Source organism: Electrophorus electricus, chromosome 17 (genome assembly GCF_013358815.1).
Source record: "Electrophorus electricus isolate fEleEle1 chromosome 17, fEleEle1.pri, whole genome shotgun sequence".
NCBI lineage: Eukaryota > Metazoa > Chordata > Actinopteri > Gymnotiformes > Gymnotidae > Electrophorus > Electrophorus electricus.
The window spans coordinates 17,073,059-17,084,836 of record NC_049551.1 but is presented as its reverse complement, the minus strand read 5'-3'; the positions used below and the strand labels follow the sequence as shown (position 1 = coordinate 17,084,836).

At 50.1% G+C, this 11,778-nt stretch overlaps 1 protein-coding gene across 1 annotated transcript in view; it reads right to left on the bottom strand.

Moving 5' to 3' along the window:
• Window positions 1-2,451: 2,451 nt before the first annotated feature.
• The window catches only part of zswim6 (zinc finger, SWIM-type containing 6), a 39,294-nt gene continuing 29,967 nt past the window's right edge, over window positions 2,452-11,778 (bottom strand). The window contains exons 6-14 of the mRNA XM_027020559.2: window positions 11,515-11,691; window positions 11,280-11,426; window positions 10,242-10,391; window positions 8,557-8,820; window positions 6,588-6,723; window positions 4,712-4,869; window positions 3,711-3,874; window positions 3,534-3,615; window positions 2,452-3,431 (exon numbers count right to left, since the gene is read on the bottom strand). Of these exons, the coding sequence (XP_026876360.2) occupies window positions 2,569-3,431; window positions 3,534-3,615; window positions 3,711-3,874; window positions 4,712-4,869; window positions 6,588-6,723; window positions 8,557-8,820; window positions 10,242-10,391; window positions 11,280-11,426; window positions 11,515-11,691 (2,141 nt within the window). The 3' untranslated portion in view covers window positions 2,452-2,568. The remainder of the gene's footprint in view (window positions 3,432-3,533; window positions 3,616-3,710; window positions 3,875-4,711; window positions 4,870-6,587; window positions 6,724-8,556; window positions 8,821-10,241; window positions 10,392-11,279; window positions 11,427-11,514; window positions 11,692-11,778) is intronic.

Below are 11,778 nucleotides of genomic sequence, written 5' to 3'. Positions count from 1 at the left end.
TCAGCCAAAGCCAAACATTCAGGTTAGCGACACTACATAGCCAAAGTCAGTTCTGAAATCGTAATTTTGAATTTTCCTAAAACTACATAACGTTTGGCGAGCAAACAGCTGCAGTAGCTAAGCTAAGGTAGGTAGCTAGCTTAATGCGTATCTAGGCAACTACCGCCGGAAGGCGGCGCGCTCCCTCGGGTTTATATCCACACCTAACTAGTTTAGCAGCCGCCTTGACTTGCTTTATCGGCCTTTTCTTTCTTTCTTTGTCTAGCAGTGTAAGCGGCTTCTCTGCCCTTCCTATGCAACTAGCATGCCAGCTTTTATCAAACGTGTGTACAGCCGCGTGAAGGACGACACATGCGCGAAAGAGCGCAGAGTCGCGGGGGTGACGTCATCTCCTCAGGTCCGAACCTACTGATTGGACGGCTCTCTTTAGTCCTGCGACCTGCCAGACTTTGAGGTGTTGATTGTTATCGGCATGTTAAATAGTACTTTAAAAAAAGATGATAAAAAATGCTTTTCATAGTTACCTACTCCACCTCTAAAAACAATATTGTACCCGCATAAGGGGGGAAATGATAAAACAACTTCAGAGAATCTCTTCCTCTCAAAAAACTAATTTTAATTAAAACAAAACAAAACAAAAATGTTGAATCATTAACAAGTTTATAAAACAGTGATTTAGTTACATAAATAAATTGATATCGGTGTATCAAATCTTAAATTCAACTTCATGAGCATGTTGACACGAGTGATGAAATACAATCGTTTACCTTTTATAATAAATAAATTGGAGAACATGATATTTCTGTTTCTAAACAAACAGAAAACTACAGACAGACCTCTAAGAAAGAGAACAAGAGACACTCGACAACGTCTTCACCAAAGAACGTAAGAAAACTGCTTTTAAAGCACAATGTACAGAACCATTGAGCTAAATTAAAGACACTAAGGTTTTAACCAAAGTTGGTTGGCTTTCATTTTAATGAACAGGTTTGGTAGTTAGAACTCCAGTTTGGTTATTTTAAAGCATTAAGACAAGGCAAGAAAAAAGGCTGTTCTTGTTTGAGGAATTCTAGAGGAACAAAACAACCAAAAACATTTTTTAAAAAAAGCATTAAAAATGTTGAACAGTCAAACCTACACAGCAACTTTCTGTCCTGCACAAAGTCAAGATGTCAGCAGAATATGCATGTACATGTTATTGTGCATAAAATGGAGCTTCTTTGTGACTTGATAATTGTGGAGAGAGACGCGAACGTGGTCAGGCCAATTTTACTTTGCGTGTGCGTGTGTGTATGATCGGAACATTAATTACTAAAAGTCGGTTTCGGTTGGCTCTGTCTTCAGCCCTGCCATTCTTGCATTCCCTATTCTTAATGCTAAGGCTTTGCTGCTCTGGTTCACCGCTCGACGTCACTGGTGCCCAGTACAGTCCAGGGCACCCTGGATACAGACATTTTGTATATACATACAAAACAACCCATTCATGGATTCCCATATACCAGTTGGAACATGCAGTTGAATAGGTGGTTCTGCATAGGTGTCCAGCGCACGGATCACTGCCTGATTCCAGCCCCTGGAGCAAGCGCCCATTCTCACCCTCTGATATGTTTTGTTTTAAACCAAGGTACTGCAGCTTCAAGTATTTTGCATTACATAGAATATTCTTTTATAAATTAGTTAATGTATACATTTTTTTCAATATTCAGACATATACTATCATATATACAGTACAATAAAATGCTCTCATTCTCTCTTTTTTCCAAGATCATTTTCTTTCTATTTTTTTCCTTTATTTTTTCTTGAGAAATCCCTGAGAATGTATGTCGACAGTCGCTAAGTTTCCACAAGCGTGAGCACAACAGGTCTGGGTGTGTGTGCGCGAGTATCTGCGTGTGTGAGACATGCTCCTGGATGACTGCAAAGCCACGCTATTAGCCTGCTAACAACAAAAGAGAAAGGAAAAAAACAAAACAAAACAAAAGCTAAAAACCCAAACTGCTGTGGTTTTTTTTTTTCTTCTTCGTATCCAACGTATCCTTTAGTACACAGATAAACACGCGTGTGAAACGGGGAAAGATGACATAAAGCTGCAGTCGTACGAGGTACTTATCACTTGGGATGGAGGTGCTCTGTTTGGTTTAAAGCCATTTTCTTCTCTTTGAGGCTGTGAATGTTCTGACAGATATCTGGAGTGCTATGTGGACCTTTGCCACTGGACAACATGTACTCAGTGTAAACCAAAACTTTCAATTTCTTTTTCTTTTTTTTCTTTTTTTTCTTTTTTTAAATTCTTTTTTGCTTTTTTTTTTTTTTTTTTTTTTTTTTTTTTTTTTAAACCTCTCTTTACTTACCGCTCTCACGCACTTCCATACAAATAAAGGAACACACAAAACTTCCACAACATGACGATTTTCCTTTCTGGCAAAACTAAACAAGTCTATACACAATACCGCTGTGGCTCTTACTGGATTTGACATTTTGTCCCCCTCTTCCTGCATTTTCGTGTCGCTTTAACTTAGAAAGGATACAAAGGCAGACTCAAGTAAGTGGAGGGCGGCGACCTGCGGCCTAACCGAACCTCTCCCGTACGAGCATCATCAGTTTCTTTTTGCCTTTGTATATCTGTTTCAGGTTGTCTATGAACTGCGTGAACTGGATGTGTCCATCATGCGCCATCAGGAACGTCTCCCGCGCTTTGCTGAGGAACTCGATAAATTCGCTGTAGTGCCGTGGGCTGATGTGCGTGAGGCGCGAGTGCGTTGTGTTGATGTACGCGCCAATCGTGGCGTCCAGCAGCTGCCGCAGAGGCGCCTTGTCCAGCGACATCAGCTTCCCAGAGTTCCTCCGACTGTGGAGGGCCACCATGCCGGGCGTGGTCAGCGTGCACCGCCGCAGGATGTCCGACAGCACGGTGGCGCACTTCACGCTCTTCACCACTAGGGGGATGATGGCGGCCAGCTCATTCTTGCCCAGCGAGTGGCTGAGCGCGCACGCCCACAGCACATCGTTGATGGCTGGGTGAGTGTCCTGGTTGTAGCTGAGGTTCAGGTGGGCCATGGCCAGTGTGGCCAGCTTGTAGGCCCGCATGGGGTAGCCGCGGTGCTCCATGTAGCGCGCGATGGTGAACAGCTGCGTGTAGCTCATGCCCGTGGCGGCGGCGTCCAGCACGATCTGGTAGGCCGTCTCGAAGGCGATGTGGTCCTTCTCGCAGAGCGTGAGGGCAGACAGGGCGCAGTTCTGCGGGTCCTTCATGGCGCACTGCAAGGCCAGCGTCCGCGCACTGCTGGCAAGGTTCTCCTGCTGGTGGCAGTCCAGGTGGAGGCGCACGATGGTGCTGTTGGACATGACGGTGGTGGCCACGATGCTGGTGGCCTCGGTGGGCGTGAAGAGGGTAAACCAGCTCTGCATGATGCTGTCCAGTGCGTAGACCCCTGCGTGAGGGACAGAGGGTTAGTCACCTGGTTCACACACCCACCAGCAGAGGTAACTCGGAAAACTCGGAAAAATCTAACCCAGAACACGAGCCGACTCACCGACTTCTGTTGCACATGTGACCAACCACCGAACCATCTCCCTCCTTCTCCAGTTCAGTGTCGAGAGAGTCATTCGCATGACCTTTGGGGAGAGAAGGGGGTGGGACATGATGAGCCATCACCAGCCACGAGCAAGTACGTGACCCAAACCAAACCGCGAGCGGAGGCGGGGCTTACCTGAAGGCCCAGCTCCAGAGACACTTTCAGCAGAGTGATGTCAGGCAGGCTGTCCATGAGTGTGGCTATTTTGAAGGCGTCCTGCGCTAGTTTAAAGATGTGAGAAGACGAGTGGACGTTCTTCTGGATGGACTCTAATACTGTTTCCAACCTCCGAGCATCGCCTAAAGGCAAAGGGCACAACAGAGAACACGTTTACTTCTCAAGGGAGTCTAATAAACACTGAAGGGGATGAAGCATGGAGTGGCACGAGGTCTAAAGATCTTCCGAAATGGAACATCTGTCACTGCAAATAGTCTTTAGGGTTTGGGGGTTTTTTTTGCTATGAGATAAATATACAAGAAAGGGTGAAAATTGCAAGCACGCTGCCTGCGAGAGATGAAACACCACCCTCAGGGACGGGAGGCACAGCCCGGACTAAAACCAATTTGAATTCCTCTCATGATTTAAAATTCAAATCACTTGTCATTTCACTGAGTGTACGCAGTGACCGGCAACCTTGGAAAGACCCTCCTTCATTCCTGTCACACACACACGCGCACACACACACACACACACACACACACACACACACACACACACACACACACACACACACACACACACACACACACACACACACACACACACACACACACACAATTATGCAGTGTGAGTCAGCACCAGAGTCTGGCTATGGTTACGGTGTGTTGAGCCCCACGCGCGCACACTCCCTCTGCATAATCACCCAGTGAGTCAGCACCAGAGTCTGGCTATGGCACCTCTAGTTGCGCGCACACACAGACACACACACACTGTAGACCTTCTAATTTTAGGTCTACAACATGCAGGTTTTTACATGGTTTAAAAAAAGCAGCAGAATTGTGCAGTTCTTCTTTTTGGTTTGTGTGCACTGGGAACAGGACAGCAGATCTTGAGGTGTAAGCCAGCTGCAGCCTGGCCTTCACAGACAGGCATGCTGGCCAATGGGCAGAGTTCCCTCTGGGTGGGCGGGGTCTAACCTTTGGCTGCTGTGAGCATGGTGGAGGCCAGCTCACACTGCTGGGACTCTATGTGGCTAAGGGTGAACCACCGGGGGTAGCGGTTGGGGACAACGGATACTATATGGTGCGGCCGGGACATGTCGCCGGAAGGAGCTGAGGATTCCAACACTGGTAACCTGAAAACAAGCACACAAACAGCACATTAGTCATGAAGGGGTGCTTTCAGATGTTTCTCACACTGTGATGAATATGAGAAGATCCTCACACAGGACACACCAAGTCCCTTTAGGTTCTGACCTGATGAGGTTAGCAGGTTCAGAACTTGGCGAACGGCAAAGTTCAGACACACCTGCAGCAGGGTCAGGCAGAGGCCCGTGCGTATATATAGCAACACATCGGTCTCATTAACTCCGCAGCCAGAGAGGATATTGGAGTTCATCTCTCAGAGCCAGCTCCCTGGCAGAGTACACCTAATAACCCATCCTCTCCCCGGGGGCACCACCAGACTCGGTTAGGTCCGGCCGACCCGGAGTGCCGCGTCTAATCCGCTCTGCTCAGAATCAGATCCACTCATGCAGGTTGGAGTTAGAAAAGGTTTCCGTTTCTTACAGAGAAGGTCGAATTACGGAAACGCTGTCATTTCTTCTACCGAACAGCAAACGTGTCCACGAGCTCAGATGACGTTCCACTCTGCTTCTGCCTCCAACAGGGTGAAACCAGACCCCTGGACCCCAGCACAGAGGAAAGACGCCGAAGTCCTGACACTACCCTGGAGCACCGACGCAGCCCCTTGGACATGAACGGCTGTCGCCACCAGGGTGGTGATGGGTGAGAGGACAAACCTCTCATCGTTCATCAACCTTCAGCACGAGGACATCTGGGATACGCCCCCTCAGACGCAGAGCCTTTATTTTTTAAATGTTTACCTCAGACAGCTGTGTCTCGGTACAGTAACTGTGCTGTACTGCTCCGTATACTAAACCTACATCGGCGTCTGAATTCAGGGTGGAGTTTTAAATATACTGCCCCTACCACCCAAGAGGTCAGAGCACCCAGTCTAACGGCGCTCCGACCCCTGGGCTCTGAATAATTACAAGTTTAATCCCACTTGGGAGATGGATGCTTAATGCAGAACAGCGGTTAACTGTGCAGGGATCGCATCAAATGTCAGATTATATTGGGGAATCTTGAGTCCAGCGCGAGGATCAGCGCCGCTATTTGGACAAGTCCATGCCGAACCCAGGGCAGTTACCACACCCAAATTTAGGTAGATTGGCTCTTCCTTTGCTGTACGATGGTGCGCCTGCCTTCTCCACAAAGGCTGTGTTTATAGAATCTGTGAAGTGAAACCTTTCCTGTGATGGGAGATTGGCTTCACTCACGAGTCTGCTGTACCCAACCTGGAGAACCCCAAGTCTGATTTAAGGAGTTATGCTTTTTTTCCTTTTTTTTTTTTTTTAAATAAAGATGAGTGAAATTCTCTCTTACCTCATGAAATATGCATTATTGACTAATGCATATTTAAAGGATAATTTAAATATTTAGCATTTTGTCATTGATGACCATATAGAATCAGACCCATACACATCAACATGTACATATCAAAAAGTGTATGGTGGGTGTATACACCTACCCACAACCCCCCCCCCCCCACACACACACTTCTGCCTCTCTGGCCTAAATTAGACTCTCCCACACACTTATTCCCACTTTTTTCAGCTCATTTTCAACTCATTTTCAGCAGCAATGAATTATTTAGCAAGTTTTCAAGCAAAAGGCGGCGTTTGATTAAACATCGTGCCAAGCTCAGCCACCCACCCACATACATACACACCCACCCACCCACATTGAGACCCACACACACGCTGCTGTAGTACTGAGTGAGGGGACTCACCGCATTGCTCTCAGTGCAATTTTATAGGCCAGTTCGGCATCATGAGGTAGGAGGGAGGTGAAGAGATACTTGGCAAACGTGTGCATGGGAACACTCTCTCTGTAGATGACTTCACCCAGACCACTGTAGGGCCCACCTGCAGACAACACACACGTTAAGCCTTGAATATGTACATTTAATCGATACACTCACCTCATACCAACACACCACAGTCAGTTGTAGAAGTACGTGCTCAGACACACATGCACGTCTAATTTTCTAGTGCACTGAACTACAACACATCTCCTTTCCACAGAATGACTGCACGCATTAAAACCAGACTGATAAAAACATTACACATTCCATGATTTATGGGTACTTGGGATGGATGTGTGTGTGTGCGCTTCCTCAAGACACAGCCACACCCCTCCCTGTTAAGTTACATAAACGCAAAAGCCCACACACTCAGCCAACAGCACACATCAGCAACGCTGCATCATCTGATCCAGACAACAAAAATTTGTTTTGGAAGGGAACTGCAAATGCTCCATTTGGTGCCGAGGCAGAACCCAAACGGGCCATTTCTGTAGCTGGGTCAGCAAGGCATTGAGACCCCCCCCTGTCCTCCAACCAGATGAAACCACACGCCTGCTTTCAAGTGCACAAGGGCCTTTTTTCACACTTCCCTACAAAATAAACTGCCATGCCAGAAGCCATATGTGAAGGCTCTGGTTTCCCTGTCATTAGATTATTTTCAATTGAGAGGGCCTCAACCACAGGCCACATCACACTCACACACACCCACCCACACCCCTAATACATACAAACGGCATGAGAATAACACGAGATATTCTACCAAGATGAGTGTACACAAGGTCTAAAAATAAAAATATAAACCCAAATGCAGTGTGGGACATGAAGTTACACACACACACACACACACACACACACACACACACACACACACACACACACACACACACACACACACACACACACACACAAATGTATTCCAATGGGTCCCTAGCAGTGGGAGGCACAAGCCCCGCCTACCTGGGCCTTTGGTATGTGATCATTGGCACATGCATTCCCATTTGCTAGGCCTGGGCGGAGCCAGGGGGCAGGGCACAGCTCAACCTGTTTAGTCCTCTCCATTATCCTGTGGAGGTAAGGAAGCAGCACGGAGTCTGCCTGCCCCTGCGGGTCATCTTAGCACCTCCCACTGCATTGAAGTCCCAACCCCAGTGAGGAGGCATGCGTAGATGAACAGGAGTGACTCTCCGCCAAACACACAGCCAAGTGTCATTCTGCAGTCAGGCACCGTTCGACCTTGCCGGAAATGTGAAAGGCCTGTGCACAAGAGGGAGGCGTGGCTCCCAGCTGCTCAATGAAGCTCCACCCCCATGGCTTCACAGGACTCCTCCCTCTGACCCTCATTTTCACAAAGCACGTTGCAGTCAAGTCATGCAGCAGTAGACGCATACGGGCTATCTATTTATTTATTTAAAAAAGGAAGACACTCCCTAACAATCAAATGTCAAGAGAAAACAAATGAGGTCATGCTAATGGGGCCCTGTTAGCGTTCATGCAGTGTTAGCCACACTAGCATGCTAACGGGGCCCTGTTAGCCACACTAGCATGCTAACGGGGCCGTATTAGTGCTCAGACACTGTTAGCCAGACTAGCATGCTAACGGAGCCCTGTTAACCACACTAGCATGCTAACGGGGCCCTGTTAGCCACACTAGCATGCTAATGGCCCGTATTAGTGCTCAGACACTGTTAGCCACACTAGCATGCTAACGGGGCCGTGTTAACCACACTAGCATGCTAACGGGGCCGTGTTAGTGCTCACACACTGTCAGCCACGCTAGCATGCCTGCACGCCTGAAGGACCGCCCTCACCGGGGGGGTGGGGGGGAGGGGCAAACACACAGTTCTCTCACTCCGTCCCGAACGAACCGATGGCGGCCCCGACCCCTGCCGCTCACCCTCTAACAGGAAGACGGCTTGCTTGCGGAAGATCTTCACGAGCGCGTCGTCCAGATCCACCTCCTGCAGCTTGGCGAGGAGGTGCTCCTCGTTGCGACACACCTTCTCCTGGGCATACAGGCCATCGGGCATGACGCGCTGCTGACCCAGGCCCATGAGGGCCGTCTCCACGGCCAGTGCCACATACGACTCGCCCTCCTCCAGGAAGCGGCGGGCCGGCGCATGCAGGGCAGGGTCTGTGCGCTTGCTCGGGCTCACCGTGCCTGAGGGGGGGGAAGAGATGTTAGCAGCAGTCGTAAAGTGTGAAAGGAGACGTTTCTTAAAATAAACACCAACCTCACATCATTATCCACAGTACTGGTTCAGTATTGCCATCTACAGTAATGGTTCTGTACGTGTTGGTTTAAACAGAAACATCACCTCACAGTTAAAATGGAGTGACTGCTGCAGTGTGGTGTGTGTATTTCGTGTTAACTGTACTGTGTAAAGACACTGGACCTACAGGTCAGTTAGGAACATCAGTGAGACACCAAGCTTGTAACATCTGGCAAACATCTTGCAGAAATGTCAAATGAATCAGAGTCTGAGTCAACGCCACATCAAACACGGACGCCATAAGCCAAGCACAGTGGTGAGTGCAGAAGCCGATGCGTTTTCAGTCCATGTTAGCGCACCTTAGCCCCGCCCAGGTGCCGGCGCTCTGGCGCTTTTTAGCGGAAACTCTGGGGATCAACCTGGCAGGGGCGTGGTCTGGCAGGAGGAGAGAGGGGTGAGAGGCAGCAACACAGGGTCTTCCACCAACCTCAGCGAAAGGACCACAGGGAGCCTCTCGGAACATGTTGCCAGATCAGCACCAAATCCACTCTTAATTGGCTGGGAAAGGCCCTGCGGGCTCCACAGAGATGGGCACGGCACCAGCACGGCACGGCACGGCACGGCACTGGATGACGAATGAGAGGAGCACTCCAGGCCGGCGCTGAAATTAGGCACGAACCACCTGAGAGTCCTCGGCTCAGATCAGCTCAGCAGCCAAAAAGCAGAATGTGGAGGCCAAACCCTCCTAAAACCCCCCAAATCCAACGGGGCCGTGTCGGGGGCATGTCAGGGCCGTGCTCCACCGCCATCAGCAGAATAAAGTTCTCACCGACTCCGGGTTCTTCTTTAGCACCAATGGCAGCTCATAATCATGAGAGCGATTGTGATGTTTTAATGAAGCCACTAACCGTGGGAGGGAGCACACCACACCCCCACCTCTCCCACCACCGATGAACCAAACATCCACCCCAGAGTAGACAGGGTGGGTGGAGGGGAACCAGATGGAGAATGAAAAATTTCCAAATTAAATGCAGCAGGGGAGAAGGCAGTCGCCATCTTGTGTGTGTGTGTGTGTGGACCCGGCGTGTCTCCGGTCTGAGTCAGGGACGACCGGTCTCGTTATTGTCGGAGAGTGCTCCACAGAGCCGTTAAGAAGAAACGATACCGCAAACGTTCACTAAGGGCTATTAAACACGAAGGACCGTGACACTGCTGGAAGCATGAGAGACAGCCAGACGAGACTCAACATCTAAGAGAGGCTGGTGGGCCTGTGCCTCTGCAGAGTGAGAGAGAGTGTGTGTGTGTGTGTGTGTGTGTGTGTGTGTGTGTGTGTGTGTGTGTGTGTGTGTGTGTGTGTGTGTGTGTTTACCTGAGAATTCCAGGAAAGCTCCGGGCAAGCCGTCATCCTCGCCGCGGGCACTCTCCATCAGCGTGCTGAAGAGCGTCCCGATGGGGTCCAAGGGATGACCCACCCAGCCCTCCAGGTTAGTGATGGAGGTTAACCCTTTATGGAGCAGGTCTACAGAGGGCACACACACACACACACACATTACTCAACAGAACCTGGAGTCTATTCATTATGAATACAGAATATGCAGGCTGCACTACATATACTCTTCACAATAACAGTGTGCGCGCGCGCATGTGTCAGTCATTGTCTGCCTGCTCCACTCCCATCTGAAACAAAACAAAACCAGTAAAGAAACCCAAGCGCATGTTTCTGTGCCAGCTCAGTGTGGTGGCAGTGAGAGAGGGATTTCTGCATACCAGGCAACATGTGCCACTCCTCCCGACAAGCAAAAGCGGGCACAATGTGTCTACTGTACGTAAGGACGTCTTCAGACACTTGAAAGGGCCAAAGGACTCTTCGTCCACAGCTCTCGCACAAATCACCGCAACAGCACTCCACTCAGCCACCTCGTTTGAATGCGAGTTGCTTGGGTGACGGATGCACAACAAGCAGATATTTGCATTTAAATGTAGCTGACCACAGGGCGGCACTGGGCGGGCACTACTGTGCTTAATAAACACGCACGCACACCCCCCCCCCCCCCAAATCAAAGGGAATGATCGCACACACGTAGCTGAGATCAAACAGGCCCTGCTTGGCACACGACTACGCAGCGGCCGATTTGTTCCAAACGTTATACACGTGCCCCTCCGCCCGTCTGACGGACACTAGATGCATCAAAGTAAAACAAAACAACGCTAAAACGCACCTTCGCTCAGAACGTTCCGGCGTGGCTAACGGAGCACGAGCTCATTTGCATCGTGTTACTGGCTCCCCAAACCCCATCTGGCTCCCAGTCGTGGAGGTCTCTGGTAGGGCTGAGCACCTTCCACGCATCCCACGGTTTAATGGGCGTGAGCCTCCGTGCCCCTCCACCGCGCCGCCGAGCCCACTCACCTTTCTTGAGGTTGCGAAAGAGGTCGAGCTGTTTCTGCTGCTGGCGCCTCAGCGTGTTGATGATGGCGATGGAAAGGCGCAGGGCCTCCCGCGGGTATCCGTGCGAGCGCAGCGCGTCCACCCTGGCGCACGCCGTGGGCACGTGCTCTGCGCGCAAGACAAACGTTGGACACGGAATCTGAGCCATGGCCCCCACATGCTCCATCCCCGCCCACCTGTCCCCCTCGACACTTACCGTGCCACAGAGGCCAGCCGCGGGAGTCGAAGAGCGAGTTTTCAGTGTTGTCGTGGTAACAGTAGTTGGTGTAGAGGTCGTCGCTGATGATGTGCTGCAAGTGGCTGTCCTGCCAGTGGAGATCGCACGCTTCAATGGCCCGCGTGAAGACCGTCCGGTGCGGCCTGGTGCCCAAGTCTAAGAGCACAGAGGACAATAGGGGTGTGGGTGGTGGAGGGTGGAGCTGGTTCATTTTCTCAGCACTTGGGCTTTGTCGCTACACCC